At 47.2% G+C, this 24,302-nt stretch overlaps 1 protein-coding gene across 34 annotated transcripts in view; it reads right to left on the bottom strand.

Moving 5' to 3' along the window:
* DAB1 (DAB1, reelin adaptor protein) overlaps window positions 1–24,302 on the bottom strand; it is a 1,217,809-nt gene that overhangs the window by 15,318 nt on the left and 1,178,189 nt on the right. For 15 of the 34 annotated variants that reach the window (XM_021093137.1, XM_021093135.1, XM_021093141.1 and 12 more), the window contains 7 exons: window positions 23,972–24,022; window positions 23,833–23,880; window positions 18,861–18,923; window positions 16,408–16,516; window positions 7,258–7,806; window positions 2,491–2,618; window positions 2,033–2,143 (listed from right to left, as the gene is read on the bottom strand). In XM_021093137.1, coding sequence (XP_020948796.1) covers window positions 2,048–2,143; window positions 2,491–2,618; window positions 7,258–7,806; window positions 16,408–16,516; window positions 18,861–18,923; window positions 23,833–23,880; window positions 23,972–24,022 — 1,044 coding nt within the window. In that variant the 3' untranslated portion in view covers window positions 2,033–2,047. 34 annotated transcript variants of the gene reach the window in all.

Genomic DNA, 24,302 nt, shown 5'->3' with positions numbered 1-24,302 from the left:
TGCAGTTAATGTAATGGATACACTGCCCCTTCCAGCACATAAACTGAGACTCACCAGAAAGTATGGTTCCTGCCCGGGATCCCCTGCGGTTAAGCAGCTGAGCTAGAGTTTGAACTCAAACTCTGAATCCTGAGCTCTTCCCACTGCACCATGCCACATCGATTCACAACTCAGCCTTGGCCTGGGGTTCTAGACAGAGCACTCAACATGGAACAGGCCCCACAAAACAGCCTGTACGACCACCTCGAGCAGAATAGGCTCATAAAGATGAGAGCGGGAAACATGGATCCACAAATGCCCTACGTCATCTTTCTTCTCTAGAAGAACTTCAATGTTAGGATAAGGTCGGCAGTTATCCGGACGAATGGCTCTTGTCACCCCTAGTTCACTCGTCAGATTTTCCAAGGCAAGGTTGAGCATGTGCAATAAAACATACGTCACGGGCAGAAAAACCTCTTGGGGGAATCTTCCCAAGGCGTCCACTCATGACCTCCAACTTTTGTCTTTCCTGGAACATTGACTTTGCCTGTGTTACAAGCTCCCCAAACCGCTTTGAAAGACTGGATTTTTAATTAAAAAAAATTTTTTTTTTCCTGTCTTTTTAGGGCCATATCCATGGCATATGGAGGTTCCTAGGCTAGCGGTCGAATCGGAGCTATAGCCACCACTGGCACCACAACTGCACAACGCCAAATCCGAGCTGTGTCTGTGACCTACACCTTCACTCATGGCAGTGCCGGATCCTTAACCCACTGAGCGAGGCTAGGGATTGAACCTGTGTCCTCATGGATACTAGTCAGATTCGTTTCCACTGAGCCACAGCGGGAACTCCAAGATCGGATTTTTTAGACGGTCATTTACATGGTGTTCTCATGTGCAATTGTACTGAGGTGAAACGTGGCAAAATGTATGGTATGCGATGTTCTTTAATCACAAAATCTATTAACCAAATGTACTTTCAACACACTGTGCGCACTTTCAATAACCAGCAGAATAACTTACACACGAACGGCAACTGATTCCAAGGCAACCTCAGAATCCATTTACCAACAGTGAAAACTATTTACCATTTTAATGGTTCTGACCATGCTGTTCAGGCCTAAAAAAAAAAAGGAGCTCTGTCGGTATGGCCTTGCAGTTCTAACACATTTATGGAAAACTAGAAAGGTATCTGAAAATTGAACGCATTTGTCAAAGAGTGACCTTAGAAATCATGTCTGGGTAACAAGGGGTACTTCTGTCTCCCGAGAAAGTTCACTTCATCAGCCCCTCTTTCTTTCCATCAAATCAGATGTATTGAAATTCAAGTGCCCCAAACCACTTTGAGTAAATGTAAGGGCCCCCTCTTGAAGTAGCTGCTGATGGAATCTGAAGTGGGTTGGTGGCAAGCTACAGGCTGCAGCACAGGTGCAAACAGCAGAGCCCAGAAGCAAGTGCCATGCGCCTTTGAGCTTTGAACTCCATTTTCACATGGGAAAGGGTGCGAGGGGGCCCCTTTTGGCCAAAGTGGGCTCGCGTGACACCCCCCCCCCCACCTGCCCCATGTCCAGTGACCTTACTTCAAGCACTGCTTATTCTTGTTTCTTAGCCTGGCTTCTCCGTGTGTTTGGTTGGTGACCCTCTGAGGTCAGTGGCATATAAGCAGGTGCAGTGACACACTGCTGAAAGAATTTAAGCATCTGGACCACATCGCGCTGAGAAAGGATTGGGGTGAGCAGAAGGAGCCCCTCTCAGATGGTTGATGCTTAAAGGACCTGATTCCACGTTAAGGAGTTTGGACCAGGCCTCCTTCTACCACCGCCGCCCACTTAGAACACAGCGTTAATACATGATCATTCCCCACCCCACACCTCTACCCCTACCTCCCAAGAGATGTCAAAGGTCATGCATCCATGAGGATAAACAAGGGGAAAACAGACACCAGGCAAGGCGAGATGGTGCAAACATCAGGGGAGTGACTTCGGGGATAAACAACAAGCAGAAGGGAAAGCGGATGGCTTCAGGGTGGGAGATCAAAAAGACAGATACCTACCCAGACCTGTGCTATCTAGCTACCGGCCTGTGGACTTATATTATCACCACTGGGCTCCCCACTGGGCTCACCAAATGGATCACTGTTGGATGAGGCCTGTGACCCATCAGGCTAGAACACAAGAAGATAACACTTTTTTTTTTCTTTTCAGTAACTGAAAATATAAGACAGCTGGGCATACTTTCATGCACACACACAATCAGTCATTGTAACGGAGGCAGCGCTTCCCTTAAGAGGACGCCACTTCCGCCAGTGTGACAACATGTAGCAACGAGGATATCCATTCTCAGCTGCTCATTTGAACACCGGGGAGAAGCCCCTCAGCAACCCCGTTAGAATATAAGCATCTGAGGCAGCATTCTTTTCGACATAGGTTTCCCCATGCATTGTCCGTTTCAGACACAGAGGTCTGAAACCAAAGAAAGACAGAACCAGAAAGAATCAGCCGGGTCACTTACGGCTTCTTGCTCTTCGCTCTTGCTGGGACTTTCAAAGCCCTCTTCAAAGATGTCATCAGTGGTTGGATCACTGGCGTGGGATGCAGATGATTTGGATGGAGAGGTCTGTCTGGGGGCTGGGGTGGGAGCTACACGGAGACCATGCAAAATAAGAAAACATCCTAAGTATCTGGTGGGCAACCAGGCAGCCCCCACAGAAACCTTAGGGATCTGGTTCTATTTGAGTCAAAGCCCAGGGCTCCTCTTCCTATCACAAGTAAATCATTCAATACCTCCTCGATACCTATGTCTCTCATCTTCTCACATCCTTGACAGTCAGGAAGGAGCTGGTCCACAGAGATGGGTCATGTGGGGGTGGGGGGGTCCTCCAGGGATGGTCCCTGGATCAGCTGGATCAGCCACATCTGGGCACAGGTTAGGAATGCAAATTCTTGGCCCCTCCCCAGACACGCCTACTGTATCAGAAACTGTTTTTCCGCAGTCTCGGGTTGAGGCTCACTTTTCCCTCTCTTTCTTAACATCATACAAAAAGAACACATAGATAAGAGGGCAGTGATACGCGTTTATTGAGTGCCTTCCATGTGTCATAAACCATCCGACATTTGAGAGGCAATAATCTCCAATCTGTATAAAGGCTCTTGGAGGTAGGGGTTCTCCCGATTTTATAGGTAAGGAATGTGAAGGTTGCTAAACTGCTCACAGCCACAGAACCGGCAAGTGGTTAGAAGTAGGCTTTGTATCCTGGCACACAGTAGGTATTTCACTACTGTGCAGAATAAAGACTGTCTCACTCTCTGGGCAAAGAGACGTAGCTGATGGCAACTTCACAGCTGGCACTTGGTCCTTGTTCCATAAGGACATGCGTTTTCCTGTCCTGATCATCCCACATTTTCCTTGTCTTCTTTCTGCCAGGGGTTTATAACAAACATGCCACTAGAAACTATTCTCCTTTCAATAATTTCTAACTTGGCATTGAAAATAGCCAGCACTGGCTCAGCCTCGAAGGAGGGGTGCCTGGCTTTGATTTCAGTAGCTGAATTTCAAAAGCCACTGATAAGGCCTCCCTGCCACTCCTTTCCAGAATTTACAAAATCTGGCTGCTTATCAGACAGTGATTATAAAACTTGGTGAGTTGCTTTTGCCTCGATGAACCTCTCTGTAGAGTGATGACGTTATTTCCTATGTGCCAGTGACCTATACACGGTGCTGGGCGCTTTGCATTCACTATGCCCTCTAATAGAAACCCTGCAAGGTGGCACTGTACCTACTGTCTTTTACCGATGAAGAAACAGCCACTCAGGTGACGTTCCTTTCTTAGAGTTAAGGCAGCTATGAAACACAAGCACTGGGATTTAACACAAATCTGACATGGTCCCCCCTCCACTGCGTTTTTCTATTTCTATCTGAGGTTTACTTTTGATTCCATTCCACTCAGAACATTCGAAAGGTGAAGCTGATGAAGAGAATATAAAAACAGGTTTGGAGTTCCTGTCATGGCTCAGTGGTTAACGAATCCAACTAGGAACCATGAGGTTGTGGGTTCAATCCCTGGCCTTGCTCAGTAGGTTAAGAATCCGGCGTTGCCATGAGCTGTGGTGTAGGTTGCAGACGTGGCTCAGATCCCGCGTTGCTGTGGCTCTGGTGTAGGCCGGCAGCTGTAGCTCCGATTGAAACCCTAGCCTGGGAACCTCCATATGCCACAGGTGCGGCTCTAGAAAAAGGAAAAAAGACAAAACAACAACAACAAAACAACAACAACAAAACAGGTTTCACTCCTTTTCTTTAAAATAGAATATTTTGAATTGTTTTTTTAAAAGAGGAAGTCTGCTTTGTTTCCTGAGATGATAACAAAACCCACCAGTCATGTTGGAGTTAAATAAGATGTATGAAAACACTTTGATATGTGGTAGATGATTAATAATTATTAGCATAATTGGATTCTAGATTGCATTTCACATGGTTTCTTGCTTACTAAAGGCTGAGAATTCTGACCAAGATGCTGATTCTGAGAGGTATACTGCTCAAACTTATTGGATGGAATCAACGGGATGTGTAACTCAAAGTTCATTCAGGCAAGTGTTTTTTTTTTTTTTTTTTGTCTTTTTAGGGTTGCACCTGCAGCATACGGATGTTCCCAGGCTAGGGGTCTAATGAAAGCTACAGCTGCTGGTCTACACCACAACCACAGCAACACCAGATCTGAGCCATGTCTGAGACCTACACCACATCTCACAGCAACACTGGATCCTTAATCCACCGAGCAAGGTCAGGGATCGAACCCAAGTCCTCATGGATACTAGTCGGCTTGTTACCGCTGAGCCATGACAGGAACTCCCTAGGCAAGTGCCTTAATCTTTAGAAGGCTTTATGAAATCCCTCTATATTTTAAAATAGTAGTTCTAAATCTGGAGCAATTTCACTCCCACAGGACATTCAGCAAAACCTAGAATCATTTTTTATTTTTATATTTTTACTTTTTAGGGCCTCATCTGTGGCATCTGGAGGTTCCCAGGCTAGGGGTCAAAATGGAGCTGCAGCGGCTGGCCTACACCACAGCCACAGCAACACCAGATCCGAGCAGCATCTGCAACCGACACCACAGCTCATGGCAACACCAGATCCTCAACCCATTGAGCGAGGCCAGGGATCGAACCTGCGTCCTCATGGGTACTAGTTGGGTTCATAACTCACTGAGCCACAATGGGACCTCCCAGTCATTTTTGATTATCATGGCTAAGGGAAGAGGATGTGTGCTACTGGGCCCCTTGTGAGTAGAGACCAGGGACACTGCTAAACATCCTGCAATACGCAGGACAGCCACCCACAGAGAATGACCTGAGCCCAAACCTCAATGGTGCCAAGGGTGCAAATCCCTGCTGACATGTGACAGGAACTGAATGGCCTATATTCTGTTCCTTTGGTTCTCTACCTTTCCCAAATGCCTCCCGTGTGCAGACACTACACGAGCAACATGCGAGATGAAGCCACATGAGGCTGATTAGGACATATTCCCTCTCCTCAAAGACCTTCAACTTCTCTTGTTTATTTGTAGCGAGCATACAAGCCCCTGGAAAGAGAGACGTGTTTTTAAAAGATGCTTGTTTTCCTATGCATGGCTGTCATTTCTCTAGCATTTCCTTTTTTATTCAGGATTCTTCAGTGAAGCCCTGTGAGCTGGAATGACTAGAGATGCCCCCGCCTGGTTGATCACATGGCCTGAGTGGAAGCAGGTTGTTTACACACATAGAAGAGGTTCATCCTCAGAAGAGCATCAGAACCTGGCTGAAGTGACACCATCTAATTTGGTTAACGTGAGATGCTTTTTTGGACAATTCATGGTATTGACTAGGCAGTGACAGCAATGAAAACCCCAAACTCATTGTTCCATGAGCCTTTTCCTTCCCCTTATCAGTAGTCAAGGCACAGGCTGGCTCCCTAGGCACCTTCTCTGGATGATGTTGACCATGCATCTGGGTGCCCAAGTGGATCTGGATTCTGATTGGCTGCATGGTTCTGGTTTTCCAGATGCTGGGCAGTAGAAAAGTGAACTGGGGTGCAATCAAGGAATGCCAGAACTAGGTCAAGGCACAGAGCTCTCAAAGCCAAGTCACTTATTTTACCCAAGAGGCAGCGGAGGTTAAGAGAAGTCACACACTTGCCCAAAGACATGGCTCGTGGCGGGGGAGACAGGATTAGAACCCTGGTCCAGGACTCTGCACGAATCCACGCAATATGTCACAACAACAGTGATAAAAATACTTCCGATTCTGTGAGGGATGTAGTGTTTTAGTATATGCGCCACTGAATCCTTTTTATGACCCTTAGCCTAATATAGACAAGGAAATTATGGCTCAAGGAATGAAAATGACTTGCCCAGGCATAAAACTAGTAAGCAATCCAGCTGCTCTCTGGATTCCCAGTCCAGAGCTTTCTGCCACGCCATGCTTTTTTCTTTTTGACCATTAGAAGCTTTGAGCCAGATTCTGGCTTTTGCTATGCCATCTATATGAGGCCTCATGGCTGCTCTCTCTCTGGCCTGAGTGTTCTCCCGATCTTAATTTTCGATTCTAATTTTTTATCCTTGTTCCTCACTTTTTTTTTTTTTTTTTTTAAATTCACATCCACCATTCCTCCTTCTTAGTTCAATAAGCCATACCCAAATCTGCCTGTCAGAGCTGGGGTATACATACACGAATAAATGAATGAGCAAATGAACAAAAACACAAGAGGCAGAGTGACACGGTAGAAAAATAACAGGCTTGTATTCCATTCTGCCCCTTTGTCTGTTCTCTTTGTCTCTGAACCTCACTGTCATTATTGTCTAACAGGTCTAACAAAACTTGCCACAAGCATTGTCAGGAGTGTACAAGCAACAAACAGAAAGCACGGGGCGTTCCCATTGTTTCTCAGCGGGTTACGAACAATGAGGATGCGGGTTCGATCCCTGGTCTCACTCAGTGGGTTAAGGATCTGGCATTGCTGTGAGCCGTGGTGTAGGTCGCAGATGTGGCTCGGATTTGATCCCTCACCTGAGGACTTCCATACGTCGAGGGTTCAGCCCTAAAAAGCAAAACACAAAAAACAAACGCAAAGTACACAGTGAAGGTGCATGCAACTGGAACCTAATAACTGGAGGCTCTCACTGTTAGCAGTCGTAGTCCTACAAACAAAGAGGCCTATTGAACGGAACCGAGGTGATTTCTGTGCCTCCAGAAACAAGGCCTCAATGGCCCTTAGGGGGTTAGGTCTCCGAAGAAAGGCACTCACGTGAGTTGGTCGATGGCGTGGTAGAAGTCACAGGGGTCAAATTCAACTGGGAGATGTCAAAGTCGTCACAGTCGTCTGTGTCCTGCGCCACCCCGACTTTGCTGAAGTAACTGGAGAAGGCCTCTGAGGTGCACGTGAGGGAGGGCTGGTCGGGCTTGCGAGAGGGCACGGGCGGAGGCTGGGCCATCTGGAAATCCTTAAACATTTCTTTCCCCATTTTCTGCCGGGGCTTGTCGGTCTGTGGACTTGACCTGGCGGAGTCCCCCGTGGCTGGGACGGTGGCAAGGGGGGTGAGGGGACCTTGGAACATGGCAGCTGGCAAAGGCATAACAGTTTGTGTGGGCATGAAGGCGGCTGGCGCAAACTGCCCGGCCACGGTGGGCCAGGGCTGCTGAGTGGCAGGGAAGAGACCCGGCTGGCCCCATGCGATGGGCTGAGCCCCCGGCATCACCTGAGCGACTGGTGGCTGAGCACCCATGGCGATCTGCTGTTGGACAAGGGGCTGCTGGCCCCAGAAGGATGGGAGGACGGCGCCCATGGCAACATAACCTGCAAGGGCGAAAAAGAAGTGTCAGGCACCCTGGAGAGGAATCATTCAGGGAGTCCAGTGATTGGCAGAAAGGTACCAAGCGGCTATGAAGTGTCGGCTGTGTACTAGGAAGCAAAGGTGAATATGGCAGGAGTTCCAGTCTCCTGGAGCCTTATTTCCGGAGCCACGCATGGTCTGGGAAAACCTAAGGAGATGACTCATAAGCAGAAACTAGAATGTGGCAAGGAAGCAAGCCAGGCAGATATCTGGTGGCCAATAACAACGCTGCTGCACTTCTTCAAGGTTGCTGCCATCACACAGTCTTGGGGACCAGTGGATCTCAGGGCACTGAATCAGGCAGACCTGGCTTAGAACCTTGCCTCCCGTCCTTGCTCGACTCAGAATATCCCCAATGCTGCAGCTCTCCAAGAGTCAGACTCTTTGTTGGAAAGTGAGGTTGTAACATCTTCCTTCACACAGCACTGAAGCTGTGTGTGAAATGATTAAGAATCCCAAGGCTAGAGTTTTAGAGGCCAAGGCTAAGATTTAGACGGTCCCTTCTTAGCTGTGGAATTTGGGGAGAGCTGAAGAAGCTTTTTAAGACTCCACTTATCTGTAAAATGGGCATAAACACCCTCTGCCTCACTGAGTTAAACATTCATTTGAGATTATATGTTTAAGGTACAGAGTCCTATACCTGACACAGAATGTGTCAGCCATTAGTATGACGTGAATCAGAGCCTATAAAGTACTTAGTACCTTCCTTGATATGTAACAGACATGCAAGAAAAGGTAGCTATCTGTATTATTATATATTATTATTGTGTCAATTTTAGAGATTTAAAAAATGAGGTTACTGTCTACCGAAGAGCACCTCATACAGTGGCAAAGGTTGGGCACTGCAAAACTGCAGTGGGGTATACTCATATACGCTACCATTATTTTTTGCTGTATTATTCCTTTCAGGTGAGATATCATTTAAAATTTTTTTTGTTTTTGTTTTTTTCCTTTTAGGGCCACATCTGCGGCATATGGAAGTTCCCAGGCTAGAGGTGAAATCAGAGCCACAGCTGCAGGCTTACACCCCAGCTACTGCAACACTGGATCCAAGTCGCATCTATAACCTACACTGCAGCTCGTGGCAATGCCCGATCCTTAACCCACTGAGCAAGGCCAGGGATCGAACCTTTGTCCTCATAGATATGAGTCGGGTTCTTAACCTGCTGAGTCACAATGGTAGCACAAGTGACACTTTTTACCATAATAAAAGAAACAATTATAATTTCCACTTAGTAAATGCTTGCAACATGCTAGGTACAGTATCAGGCGCTTCACCTCATCACAGAATCCCTGCAGGGTTTGGGATAAAGAGACTGATGCTCAAAAAGTACCGTGTTGAGGGTCACAGAGCTGACAGAAGATGGGATCAGGACCTGAACTGAGGTCATCTGTCCCCAAATCCAGCGTTCTTCCCGCGGCCCCACGCTGCCTCACCCAGGGGCCGAGACTGACTCCTGATCTTAATCACAGTCCAGAAAGCTGGTCTAGCCAGTGAACGTTTTTGCTCACGGTAGGCCTGGGGGGAGACGCCCATGTCCTTCCAGGGGTCCCCAACCCTTCCCAGGCTGCAACCAAGCCCAGGAGACAGATGACCAGTTCAGGCAGAGCACAGGATGAAGACCGGCTTCTCAAATGAGCATTTTTAGGGCTGTCAGAAGGAATCTGAAGGTACAGAGCAGTGAGCCAGGAAAAGAAAAGGCAGGAAGCATGGTATCCTAGCGACCTGCAAAGGGAAGACAGGCAGGTGCCACGGTGCTGGGCCTGTCTTGGGCGGTGTCCACGACTCTGGCGAGCCCAGAGAAATCACACACAGGCTTCCTTGATCGTGCTATAGCCCCAGATCCACCTGCCTTTCAACTGATGGATAAGGGATAGAGCCAACTTACAAAGCCAGTCCATTTCCTTTAAGATGAGGAGGCTCCAGAGGGGCAGAGACAAGCAAGACACCCGGGCTTCCTGCTAACTAATCTAAGGGTGTTAAACACTTTTATGGAATGGGCCAGGGATGTCAACAATGGAGACAACATCCTTATCACTGGTCCTAGGGAATGGAAATTAGCAGGGCGAAGAGGCGTAGGCACGGACACCTGAACTTGCTTTTGCTGCCTATCATAGAATAATTCAGTGACTTGAACCTACCTGCAGACTAAGAATTCTGCAATTCTTATTTTCTGACTGACTCTGATGGGCTTCAGTGGTTCTCGGTGGGAGTGTGACAAGGGGATGATTGGGGAACTCCTGGGTGTGTTTTGGTTGTCAGGATAACTTGGTGGGGGGACAGTACTGGCATTGATACTAGTCATCCTATAATGTGGGAGATGATATGCCTGACCAAGAACTGTCTGCTTTCTGTTATGGTTAGTGGGATATAGACTGGGCTTGGAATCACTTGGAAATTCAAAGTTTCTTGGCGCCGTTTTAATGCCCTTCGTGCTTCAGGAAGGTAAGCCTCGTATACACTGAGGAAAGACTCTGTTTGGTTCCATTTGGAACACAGTCAAGAGGTGTCCAATAGGTTGGAAAATCACGGCCCGTGATCATGGGGTTGGAGGCAGCGTGACACACCTGTACCGTGTGGCCTGGGGCCCGTGCTCAGTCTAGTCACAGGCACACACACCTGACCACGTGGTATGTTCTCTAGTGTGGTTGTACCTGGGTATTTCCTTACTAACGACATAACTTGTTAATACAAATTTGCTTTCTTTGATTTCCTCTTGATACTACACTGAGCGCATTCGATTGATTTTTGAAAAATGGGGAAGGCAGGTTACGTTCTCTGAGAGTTTCATTTCACGGCATGAAAGGAGAGTAAAGGACCAAAGATCCTGACTATCAAAAAGGAGCACTGGATCTCTCCACCACACGAACCCTGATGCTTGCTTTGGTGAACGGATGGAAGGCTTCAGCCTCCTGCCAGACTTTTTTTTTTTTTTTGGCTTGGCTGGGCTTCCACCCCACCCTCCTGAATGCCACCAGAGGACTCTTCTAAATTGCAAATACGGTTGACCCTTGAACAACATGACGGTTGGGGCACGGACCTTGTACAGTGAAACACTCACACGTAACTCACAGTCGGCCCTCTGTACACCTGGCTCTGCATCCATGGAATCAATCAACCAGAGATGGTGCGGTACTACTGCAGGATTTATGGTGAAACATCCACATAGAGGTGGACCCGTGCAGTTCAGGCCTGTGTTGTTCAAGAGTCAGCTGTACAGTGCTCCATGACCTTGAGCATAAGGCCCGGAGGACTTAGCCTGACATTGGGGGTCAACCCCGACATCTTCAACCCTATTTTCCATTTGCTCTCCCACTGGCACCCTTCCCTGAAGCAGCTGCAAACAACACACCTGGCTCTCTTGTCTCGGCTGGTCCATCTGCCCACAAAGCCACCCCTACCTCTTCATGTGGCTGCCCTCATCTGCTCTCTGAGACTTGGTTCAGCATCCCTTCTGCCCTCTAGACTCAGCTGGTTCTCCCCTGGGTCTGCACAGTCGCCCGTGTTCACCTCCATCATGATATTGGTCCCACTGCTTTGGAACTGCCCAGCGATTCTATCTTCTCTCATTAGACTAGAAAGCCTCTGCAAGCAGGAACGCTCTCGTTCTTTCTCCTCTTCCATCTGTGTCACGTTTTGGCAAATACCCGCTGCTCCATAAATGCCCGAGGCTCGAGAAGGGCTCCACTACTTCAGGGTGGATGAGGCACAGTGGAATAAATGCCTTCACTGCATTTTTCCAAGTGTCCAATTAAACTCCAGCATCTGTAAGTGCTATGATCTCTGATGAGGCAGTCTATTGCAGGTGGCAGGCTTTCCCCTACCCTTATCTGTTTTTTTTTTTTTTTTTCCTTTTTTTCCACAAGGAACCAACAGATGGGCTGTGCACACTTTTCGGGAGAGAGCTATTAGCATGTCTCCCTGGCGTCATGCCATCTGCTTCAGACCAAAGTACAATATTCAAAAGGAAAAAAAAAAAGGCAGCAAGGGTAATTGGGGATCATGTTTGGGAACTTGTGGGTCTCACTTGCTCTTCCCGGGGGGGGGGGGGAATCCTGAAGCTGGGGCTTTCACCACACCTGTGAGTGAAGGCTCTCTGGCCACATGGCATTGTGCATCCCTGCCTGATGGGACAGCTCGGTGATGGCGTGGGGGTAGCACCGGACCTGGGAAGCCATTGGGTGGCTGCCACTGCAGCCCCTTACCAGCTCATTTACCGTTTGCTTGCTAATGTTCAACAGCGGAGAGAGGAGGTGCCAAGGAGCATCTGTTTATGCCACGGAGTTCAGATCAATCATAAATCTTCTCTGTGCAGAGAGAAAGGAACCACCTGCATTACTGCCTCGCAGTTAGGTTTTTAAAAAGTGTTGGAAATTGCAATTTATAACCAGATGTTGGCACCTGGGGATACCCTCATGATTTTTTTTTTTTTTTTTAGAGCAGACTAAAATGGAAGAAAACATTGAAAACTAAGGGACTCCTCTAACATATATTATAGAACTTGTAGGATTTCTCTTCCCTACATCATTTCATTAGATTAATTTGTTTAGAAATAGCCTACCTGGGTGCGAAGCACTGTTTGTCTCTAGAGATGCAGTGAAGAAAAAGAGAGTTAAAAAAACCCCTGCCTTAGTGAGGTTCACTTTTGCAACACTGATCCTTACAACAAGCAAACAGAGGTAGCTGCTATCAATCTCTCTCTATTTTCTTCTTTTTAGGACAGCACCCACGGCATATACAAGTCCCCTGGCTGCAGCCACCAACCTACGCCACAGCCAGAGCCATACCAGATCTGAGCCACATCAGTGACCTATGCTGCAGCTTGTGGGAATGCTGGATCCTTAACTCACTGAGCGAGGCCAGAGATGGAACCCACATCCTCACGGAGACTTTGCTGGGTTCTTAGCCTAATGAGCCACAATGGGAACTCTTCAATGTCTCCTTAATCTGCGTACAAGGAATCAGCAGCTGTAGGAGCTTTGCCATGGCTACCCAGAGGGCATGGGTAGCAGAGCCCGGGCTCCCGATGAGCAGGGCAGAGAACGTGTGCTGAGTGCTTCCTTATGTAAACACCGTCAGGCACAGCTTTAAATGTTGTGCTACACGGGTGACCTCATGCAATCCTCAGAACAGCTCTAAGACGTCCAATTCTCATCCCCATTTTACAGAGAAGATCACTGAGGCTCCAAAGAGATGTAGCAGAGTGTCACACAGACAGTTAATGGCAGGGTCTGTATTTATACAGAGTACATTTTCCAAGTCTTTCAGGCTAGTTCTTCCATGTGCAGACAGGAGGTCAAAGACCTACATTTTATTATGAGCTTGCTTTCTTTTTTTTTTGCGTTTTAGGGCAGCACTTGTGGCATATGGAGGTTCCCAGGCTAGGGGTCTAATCGGAGCTGCAGCTGCCGGCCTACACCACAGCGACATCAACTCAGGATGTGAGCCGCATCTGCAACCTATACCACAGCTCTTGGCAATGCCAGATCCTTAACCCACTGAGCGAGACCAGGGATTGAACTGGCAACCTCATGGTTCCTGGTTGGATTCGTTTCTGCTGTACCATGATGGGAACTCCTTTTTTTTTTTTTTTTTTTTAAGAAAACATCCCAAAAAGGTGAAGGAAAAAAAATACAGGTAAGAAAATATTTTCTTGTACTTTAGAAGCCAGAGTAATAATAATGTTTTCCAAACAAAGCATCTATAATGTGCTGGCATTTTTCAGAGATGCTTGAATTTTCTCACTCAATTCTTGTGGTATTATCACAAGGCATTATTTTCAATTCAGCTATAAAAAGGCAAAAACTCTGGCTCTGACAGGTTAAGTAATCTGCCAAGGAATCTAAAGCTTATAAATAAATGGCTGAGCCAGGGTTCAAACAATGACTGTCCACTGTACTCCACAGCCAAGGTCATTTTCCCTTCTCCCCATCTCTGGCGGGGCAATTAGGGACAGGCAGATGGAGATTCAATAGCTGCAGAGACTTTTAAGGCCAGTTAAGGGAGGAAGAAGGCAAACAGTTTAACACCAACTGAAGCCCAGTTTTATTCCTCAGCATAACTGAAGTAGTGTAAGAAAGCAAATATATGCTAACTGAAATTAATTTTAGACGTAGGTTCTAAAAATTGAAATCCTAGAATTCCCTAGTGGCCTAGCAGTTAAAGATCTGGGAGTTCCCATTGTGGCTCAGTGGTTGTAAACCCGACTGGCTTCCAGGAGGATGCGGGTTCTATCCCTGGCCTCGATCAGTGGGTTGAGGATCCAGTGCTGCCGTGAGCTGTGGTGTAGGTCACAGATGTGGCTCAGATCTGGCGTTGCCGTGGCTCTGATTGGACCCCTAGCCTGGGAACCTCCATGTACCGAGGGTGTGGACCTAGAAAGACAAAGAGACAAAAAAAAAAAAAAAAATCTGGCTTTTGTTACTGCTGTGGCTTGGGCCACTGCTGTGGCGAGGGTTCGATCCCTGGCCCAGGAACTTCTGCATGCCATGGGATCAGCCAAAAAAAAAAAAAAAAAAAAAAAAAAAAAAAAAAAAAAAAAATTGAAATCTTGGAGATAATCTATCACGTTTTTGTTTTTGTTTTTTTCTGAGCAGCTGAAGAAAGTGAATCTGAAGGTGCAGAAGTGGTTTGTCCAGTTTATAAACATGGCTGACCCAGCAGCAAGACTATAAAATCCAGTCCCTGAAGCTCAGGTCTGGCCCCAGCTGGGAAGAGGGGCCAAGGCAGTGCAGGCAGGTCCTCAGGTATTTCAGTCAAATGTTAGGGTTGGAGGACATGCATGCTGGCCCGCTCACTTGCAGAGCAAGGGGCAGCGACTGGGAGGGGCTGGGTCACTCTTCCCCTGGACCACTCTTAACCCTGACACCTTCCTGGCTCACATCTCAGGTCTGCCTTGGCCCTCCTGACCACAACCTCTAATCACACCTGCCCTCTGCCTGTTCTAACCCCGTCTCGTTCCACATTTTCTTCTGCTCATCGTTTTCCAACAGATCTGTAAGTTACTCATTTGAATGCTATTTTCCGTCTCCCCAATAGAAAGTAAGCTCTCTGAGGTTGGAGATTCTGTGTCTGTTGTGTTTACTGACGCACCCCAGGCACCTAAAACAGCACCTGCCTGCTGGAGGGCACTCAGTGAGAAGTTGTGGAATGGTCATGCCTGAAAATGAGTAAGGTTGGTGTCTCGAGCTTCCATCCTCTCTCCTAGCATATCTTCATGGATCAGAGGAGCAGACAAAGCATGGCTACTCTGGCTGTAAGGCTGACAGCACAGGAAGGTAGAGCATTTCTGATGGAAAATGATTCTTCTTCTTTAAAATGACAGATGCCATTACACTATTCCACAAGGAAATATTAAGATCCATATTGGGTAAAGGAAAACTAGTCGTGGCCACTGTTCCATTTTAGGGATGGGTAAAATAGATCTGTTTGCGAAGCTTAGCAATTAAAGACATTTCAAGGCTACCTGTAGATTCTCAACTGTAAGTTAGACCCAGTGACTACCAATCTCTGTTGCTTCTAAAAGTTCATAATGATCTGTCAGCTCATGAGGAGTAACTATTTGGAAACAGAGTATGAAATTTTAATTTCATTTTGAATAATGCCATGGTTTATATTCAGTGGCGAGAATGTGTTTCTAACACTGTGTAATTAAAAGTAATTATTTATAGAAAAAATGGAAGAAATGTATATTCTAAAATATTCAAACTGTGTCATTTATATAAATAAAGTAGAAAAAAAAGATAAAACCACAGATTTCAAATATGTAGTTAAAGAACAAAAAAGTCTTTAGGGCACCCATGTCTGCTAAAAGCAGAGCTAATGCCACCTTTGGTCTGGTCCAGGTAGAGTGGACCTGCTACAGGGAGTGCCTAATGCCATGGAGACAAGGTGCCTCAGACCCCACCAATTCGTAACTCTCCTGCAACACTGTTACTATATGCGTGCATGGGTGGGTGCGTGTGTGCGCGCATGCGCGTGTATTTATCCTGTTGTAAAAAGTATCCATATTTTAATTTTAAAGACTATTTGAAAAATGGAACAAATACTCCCTAAATCGCTAGGAACCCCATCACCCTCCCAATTCACTGTGAGCAGTTTGTTCTGTCTTCTGGGTGTTACCCTTTGCATGGGGACCTCTCTGTTCTCAAGTCTCCACCAACAAGGGAGCTCCCTTCTATGAATCAGATCTGAAGGGGTCTATGGAGCATGGATTCATCCTTTGCCCACCCCACCTTCCCTCTCTCTGGCTGAGATGGACAGGGGGAGGTGGCCTTGCACTGATTTGCACGGCAGCGTGTGCCCCACGCTCCCTAAAGCTACACCTCTGAGTCACCAGGCATCCTGACCTTTCTGGTGCAAGCTGTGACTGTATTCCGAGCTTTGGGAATATTCAACCCCCCTTCCTGTGGCAGCTTCTCCACATCACCCGAAGAGCCACAAGGCAAGAATGGTGGTTCCACAGGTGTTCTGGCATAATCAGGCAGTGGTCCCGTCACCCCTTCTCCTTCTCAGTGGGCAGAGGCCGAAGGAAGGCGGGAGGGCTGTAAGTGAGCAGGCTTACCTGAGGGTACAGCAGCAGTGCCGAAAGGTACAGAACCAAACATGTCTGCACTCGCCGGAAGTGTCTGAGATGAAGACGGGATAAAGGCATCACCTGGAGTTGCAGGAGTCTGTCAGACAAAGAGGGGCAGGGGAGCGTGAGATTCCTGGGAGACCTGGCTCAGGGGGGATCAGGATGGGAGGCAGCAGGCATAGGAATGAAGGGGGGCAGTGCTGCAAAAGCAAGCCTCAGTCCAGGGCCAATTATTGTGGCAGGCGGCTGCATACATAACTAGAAAACAAGACCTATCTCTGGAGCTGCCGAAAGGCTTAAATGAGATCCTGCATTAAAATCACTTAGTACCATCCTGAGGCACAGAGTAGGTGCTCAGCAAACCCTGGCTAGTATCACGACCACTTAGTTTGAGCCCCTACCCTTTGGGGGTAGTTTCAGGCCCTCAAATTATTGCATAATTTCTTGCTTTCATCCTTTAGAGGATGAAAATCCAAACTGAATACAATTCAAACTGACATGCACCCACTCAGGACCTACAGTGCACCCAGCTCATGGCTGTCACTTAGTACATGGCCAATAAACAAGTGGTGACTAAATGAACAAATAAAGATTGGCAAGTAGAGCAGAAAGCCTTGGGTCCTGGTGCCTTCCAGAATCCTGCCTGAACCTTGGCTTGCAAAAAAGAACCAAATGTTCTCCAAAAGATGATAAAAAATGATGCTGCAAACTCTGGGGCCTGGCCCATGCTGGAATTCCAGAGCTGCATGAGCTGGTGGGTAAGGTGAGAGCTACTGAGATAAAAACACAGGTACTCATTTTTTAAAGGTCCACACCCGCTCACAGAAACCTTTTGCCTACAGAATATGCTTATTTGATGCCATAATATCCTTGTTTTTTTCCCCTTGGAATAGAAGGGGGCAAGCAATTAATCCTGAATCCATGGCAATTAGACAAGGCCATTTTTAGACTAGCAGCTTGCAGGACACGTGGCATTGTTCGGAGGATTATTAAATACCCATTTGAATGGCACTTGGGTTCAGGGCCAGAAATACAGCCATGAGCCGCTACATGAAGTATTTTTTTCTTTTTTTTTTTTTTTTAATGGCCGCACCCACGGCATACATAAGTTCCCAGGCCGGGGACATTAAGCATTTTTAAACACGTATCAATGCTGTTCTCTCTTCTCCATGTGACCTTGGGCAAGTCACATGCCCTCTCTGGATCTCAGTTTGTTCATCTGCAAAAGGAAGGGGATGAGGTTAGATCTCTCCAGACCTTTTTAGCTCCATCGCCCCATGGTTCAGGGATGCAGCTGTTTCCCCCAGGATGGAGGAGAGAGAGAGAGAGAGACTCTGTAGAGCTATCCAACCTCCCTGGAGACAGGAGCCACTGCTCTCTCCTTCACGGCTGCTCTGGGCACCAGGTGTTGGGAGCAGGGCAGCTGTGCCTGGATTCCCTGGCGGCAGTTATGGGCAGCAGGCTCTCATGCCATCTGTCCTCAGTGGTAAGGCTGCCTCCTTTTCTCTGTGAGGCACATCTCACCAATGAACCATAGCACCATGCCTGGGTTTATGCAACTGCCTGTACCCACGGGAGCTGCAGCCCCTCCCAGCAGCTTCAGCTGATGCAGCTGCAGCTGACTTTCTGTCCACCTCCGGGAGTGGGCAGAGGAGGAGCTGGGGGGGCCAGCCCTGCTTTTCCCTTCATAGTGGGTGCAGGGTTGCCTTTGAATGCCTTCAGTTCTCAAAGCACCAGGACTCGATTTTGTCTTGGTTTTCATTCTTCTCCCGCCCCCTCCTTCATTTTCAAGGGAGGGCTCCCTGCAACCTCTGCCCTGGTGCAAGCAATGACTGACATGCTGCGGCTGAAATTATAGCTAGAAAGCCAAAGCTTCATGAAAAGCTCAGTGACACCAGCAGGCAGGTTGGGAGGGAGGAGGAAACCAAAAGAAGAAGGGAGAGAGGAAGGAAAGAAGGAAATGAGAGAAGAGGGAGCAGAAAGGGCTGGGGGAGAACAGGGGCTAACCTCCTGGCTGTGTGGGTTCTGGGTATGAAATGACAAATGCCTCACTGTGTCTGCTGCCCCGTTGAGCTTCTTGCCATATCCCCAGCTAGACCATGTGCCCCTTGCAGGCAGGGACCACGTCCTGTTCCCGTCTCTCTCCACTGCCCAGCATAATGGCAAGCACCCCAGTGATAGCCTGTAATTGCTGATGCATGGTCTCATTTATTTCTCAAAACAGAAAATGTATCATAATTTCTTTAAAAAAAAAAAAAACAGCTGAGGAAATTGAGGTTTAGAATTGCTAGTTAGTTAATTTGCCCAAATCACACAGCTTGAAAGAGTCTGAGTTGAAACCCACCAGCAGCCTCTTTTACCCAAAGCCTATATTTTTGTCACCACGGGACTGAAAAAGGAAAGGGAAGAGATGCAGGGCTCTGGGGACAATGCATACTTACGGGGGGAGAGGTTATATCAGGAGGGGTGGACATGTCCCCAAAAAGTTCTAATTGGGTCACAGCCTGAAAAGACAAAAAGATAATGACATAACTACAAGGGAAGCGGATGCTGCTGGACATTGCTTGGAAACACATGTCTCTCTTTTTCATCAGGACCATATGAACAGTAAGCCCAGTCGGTCATTATGATACCTTCTGATCCCAAAGACAACACCTCGGATGTGGCCAGAATAAATTATTGCTTCAGTGTGTCTGGCTGTTTATCTAGGCTTCATCAGGCCGATCTGGGATTAACCATCTCCCATAAGCAATAATAATACCACTTTTCACACATTTACCATCAAATGCCAGCATTGTCTCTCTTCTGCAGGAGACAAAGAGGCAATTTCACCATTTGTTTCTCTTTCAAGAGGGTATCTCCATGTACAAAACGGCTTTCGTGCAGTGGAGCAAATCAGGACTTCAAGGCCACTTCTCAGCAAATGCTCCCACTGACACGGCCCCTGAGAGATATGTCTTCATCCCCATTTTTACAGATGAATACACTGAGTCTCACAGAGGTGACCTCAAGGTCACCCAGGCCAGCACTTGAATTTTCTGCATAGAAAGCAGGCAGTCAAGTGACAGTCCCTGAAAGAATCCATCTTTAGGATAAAAAATGTAGTTGGAGGAGAAGAAAACATATCATTTAATATCAGGAAGGGCATCAAAAACAGCCCAGTATATACACTATTAATCACTGCGAGGAACTCCATCACGGCAGACACTGCATTGACCATATTCCCATCCATCATCCAGGAGTGTCTGAGCAAGGCCAGCTGGGCCGGTGGGAGAAAGCCTTTAAGATACACTTAGAAATTAATCTGCATACACTCGCAGCTTCAGAGTCTGCGGGGAGCCTATGTATGGCCAGGAAGCAAATGGCCTGACTTAAAGTATATAATCAAGTATTTTGTGCAAACCTGCCCACTGCAGAAAGAAAAACACTTTGTAGTGGTAATTTCTAACTGGGGGAACCTAGAGACACCACTCAATGGAAGGACGGGGAGTCTGCCTGTCTGTCACGAAGGACCCCTGCCCTGGAAATCCTCTCTAACCAGGCGCAGCAGGATCTCCATGATTCACAGGAAGAGAGGAACATTCTCTGTAACTGACAAATGCCTGAGCTCTGGGCCTGGAAAAAGTCCCACCCCCGGGGATGTATTTGGGTTCCGCCACTGTCGACTCCTGCAACTCCTCAGGGCCACTCCCCTCACCTGGACACTGGAGAAGCTAATGCCTCCTCTGCAAATTTATTGACAAGAACAATAGCAAGACTTCGAAGACCAGATACGTCTTGTGAAAAAGGCACAAGAGGCTCTTTTGGCTGAAAGGCAAGAAGCTTAGCCCGATTAACTCCCCTTCAGCTCTTCCTGTTTAGCTTTCAGATGGAATAAGCGGTGCTTGGCACACAGTAGGGCCCTACACATATTCATCCCTTCACCACTACATGGTATCATTTTGTCCATACATGTTAGACAACTGTTAGGTGCTGGGCGCTGTGCTGGGTGCTCGGAATATAATAATGAGAAATGAGAAGTCCCAACCTGCAGGGAGCTTGTGGGCTGGTGAGGATGACCCATGAATGCAGACAGTGCCAAGTTCATAGGGCAAGAATGGCGACTGAAGAGTTCCCATCATGGCTCAGTGGTAATGAATCCAACTAGCATCCATGAGGATGCGGGTCTTATCCCTGGCCTTGCTCAGTGGGTTAATGATCTGGCGTTGCCGTGAGCTGTGGTGTAGGTTACAAACGTGGCTCAGATCCTGCCTTGTGACTGTAGCGTAGGCTGGCAACTGTAGCTCCGATTAGAGCCCTAGCCTGGGAACTTCCATATGCCACAGGTGCAGCCCTAAAAAGCCAAAACAAAGAATGGCCACTGAGGTCTCTATGGCACATGTGGGGCAAACTGAGAAGGGGATCCAGCCAGTTTTGTCTAGGAAACTTAATAAAGATTTTCTAAAGGAAACAGCTCTGATCTGAATCCTATAGAAGAAAAGCAGTGAGCCAGACGACCCAGACGAGAAGAGGCAATCCTGGCCGACGAAAGGACCTAAAGGATAAAGGCTGGTACCCTCTGGGTGATGGGGACACAAGCAGTTTGGCGACCCTGTGAAGGTGGAGAGAGGAACGGGAGAGGGGGTGGCCACCAGGACGACGGCACGATCGTGGTGGGACCAGCTCGTGTCTCACAGTCTTTTCCACAAACTCTTTTCAAACTTGACTCTCTTATTCAGTAAGAGTCCAGGGTTATGAGACGTTAATGAGGAAGCCAGTGTGCAGGGTGCTCCCCCAAATCTGGCTGGACCCTAAACCCTTGCTTGTTTTTGGAAAGGCTTTTCTGGCATGTGAACAATATTTTATATTATTTGGTGAAACGATGTCAATCCTTAGGCTTTCCTCTAAACCCAAAAAAGGCATAATTCTATTTAATCCATTCAAAGGCAGCCTCTGGGCTTCTTGGCCATTGGAAAGAATGCTATTCAAATGGCCCACGACTATTTCCAGTAGTAGGGAAATATTAAAATGAAGTTAATAATTAAGTCACACAATTTACACTTCAAATGTGTTGAACTCGTGGCACACTTTTACTAACATCATAAATATAACTTATTGGCTCATTTTCTCCTTAAGCACAACTTTTAAAATAACCTTCATTCCTGAGCTACTGACTTTCCTCTTGCTAGATGATTCCCACTCAAGGATTAAATGAGAAAAAACAGGCAGGGGCATAAAACATAGATTGTTATTTCATTCCATTGGATGTGCTGCTTAAATAGAACCTTGAGTTAATTAAATTTTATAGAAAAAAAGGGATTCTGAGGCCGTAAAATTAAAAATAATTCTAATAACCATATGTGATTGAGAATCTGGAATAATATCTATTTTCGCAGCCCCTCTCCCCGTGTTAACCCCGGTCCTTTTATTTGTAACTTAATAAGCCATGTTCCATCTGATAATATTGTCATAATTAATCATTTTCACGACTTTGTGAGAATAAAACTAACCATTCACATTTGTAAAACACTTTACAGTTTACAATGTATTTTCCAATACATTATGATCATGTTTGATGCTCACTGAGCCCTACAAAGTTAGCGGTCTGGGAATCTATCTCTAGTTCACAGGTGAGCTAGCAGACGCCTGGAGGTTAAGTGACTCGCCTTTGATCATCAGCTAAAAGAAGCTGGACTTGACCCACAGGCCAAGCAGCATCTTGCTTATCCATCTGTCCTGGTAAAATGCCCTAGTTATTAGCTCTCCTTCATGGTGGAAGTCCAGCCCCACAATATCCTCTAACCAGAAGCCAGATTCCCATAAGGTCGGCCACAAGGTGCATCCAGCCGAAAAAGTCACCTGGAAGGTCAGCTCAGGATTCCTACTCATCTTCCTATTCCTGGCTCTTCCGGTGTCTTCAGGGAGAGACGGAATTGTTGATGGCAGTTGCAGTCTCCTTTTTAGACCCTGGAGGCTGCCAAGGCCAGTGGAGGAGTTTGGCTATTGAGGTGGAGCCCCTCAGTATCCCTACCAGGCCCTCCCCTCCACGGCCATTCTTTGATATGAGCAAGTGATGGTTTGCCAGTAACATCTGGAGTGCTGTACACTGCAGTTTCACAACCAGTCCCCTGGTTCTTCTTTCAACTAGACCATTGCAACGAGACACCCAGGCCCCTTCTGCAGAGGAGTTCTGAAAGCACCACTGATGACAGCAGAGGTGTCCTGACTGACCCTCCACGACACATTCACAAAGACTCACTCCCTGGGTTTTGCATCAGACGCGCCTTCACTTAAGAAAAGTACATAGATAGCCCTTACTGTATATCAGCTACTGTGCTGAGAACAGGGGATACAGGAATGAGTAAGGCTCGGTCCCATTCCAAGTCTCATGAGCTGGCTATTCTATGGGAAGACAGGATGCAATTAGGTCAGCGTCACGGAGGAGAGAAGCACAGGGGGTCAGGAAAAGACAGGCCACCTCAGGGCCTTTGCACACACCCTTCCTCCTCCCTAGAACACTCACTCCTTCTCCCATTGCCCTTTCTACCCAGTCTTCAGGACCCAGAGTAAAGGACTTTATTCAATTGCTACCCCATCCACTGCCCCAAATGGCTTATATTAATACTCTCAGATCAGAGGTTGTTAGCCTTGAATGTACGTAGGGGAAAAAAAGGGACGCCTGGTTCTTATTCCTTGAGATTCTGAATTAGCTGGTTTGAGGTACAGCCTAGCAACTGAAACTTTTAAAACTCCCCCAGTGATTCTAATTTGCAGCCCTTGCTGAGAAAGAGATGTCTCAAACACCCTGGATGCAGGAGCTACATTTGCTTGCCTGTGTAGTATCCCATCTGGATAAACATGTGCTACAAATCAGTACATCTATTCCAGGCTCTACTGACCAAGACAGCAGCCTCACCTGGTTTTTAGCTCCAGAGATGAACTGAGCGCCTCCTGTTTATGCACCTGAATCCCCGATCTGCTATGTTACATTACTCAACACTAGGCTTCCCTCCCTTCCGCCTCCATCCTTTCCTGCGTCATGCAAAGTCACACCATCTTATATTTTGAGCTTCTTGAGGACTCGGCTGTGCCTTCTTCTCTGCTGCATCTCTGGCATCTACGCCTGGGACATGTTAGGAGTTTGAAAAATATTTGTTAAATGAAAGGAAGGGATGTCAGGTCTCCTCCAACAAACGCATTCTTTCTCTGTCCTTCTGTCTCTGTCTCTCTGTCCATCTGCCTCTCTCGCTCACACACACACACTCCTACTATTTGCCATCATCGTGGAGCCCACCAGGAGTCTCCCACAGACATTCAGATGGGCAGGCACTGGAGTGGACCAGAGCACCTGCCATTCCTGCAGTGGGGGAGGATGACGGAATGGATGAGAAGGACCAGAACAACCCTCATTTAACAAGAGCCTGAAAACCTTACCTTTGTTGCCTCAAAAATCTCCTCAAAGTCCATCGGCAGGTTTCTGTTCTGTAACCACAAGGCAGGACTTATGAGCATGAAATGAGTGATGGGATGATGACAGGAAAGAGTTAACAAGACTGGACCCTCTGGTGCTTACCGGCGTAGCCGCGGCAAACCGTTCTTCAAAATCCTCAAACGCACGGCCGTTCTGAAAGCGTAAGGGATGACGAATGAGGATGGAGTGAATGACACACAAATGACATGGATTTATGAGTTTAATGATGACGGCATCTATGGTTTACACTCCCATGGTCGCAGGAGGTGGCAGCTGTTGCCAACATACTGTGAAAGCCCTGGAAAATGTTCCCAGCATAAGCAGATGATAAAACATGGGCTTGACCAGGACATAGTATAGTGATGGGAAGTCTGTAAGTTTAAAGTCCATCATCCTGAAATTATAGACCTGACCCAGCCGGTCTCAACAACGA

This window comes from Sus scrofa, chromosome 6, assembly GCF_000003025.6.
Source record: "Sus scrofa isolate TJ Tabasco breed Duroc chromosome 6, Sscrofa11.1, whole genome shotgun sequence".
NCBI lineage: Eukaryota > Metazoa > Chordata > Mammalia > Artiodactyla > Suidae > Sus > Sus scrofa.
Note: the sequence above shows the minus strand (reverse complement) of the source record. Positions and strands in the feature narration are given on the sequence as shown.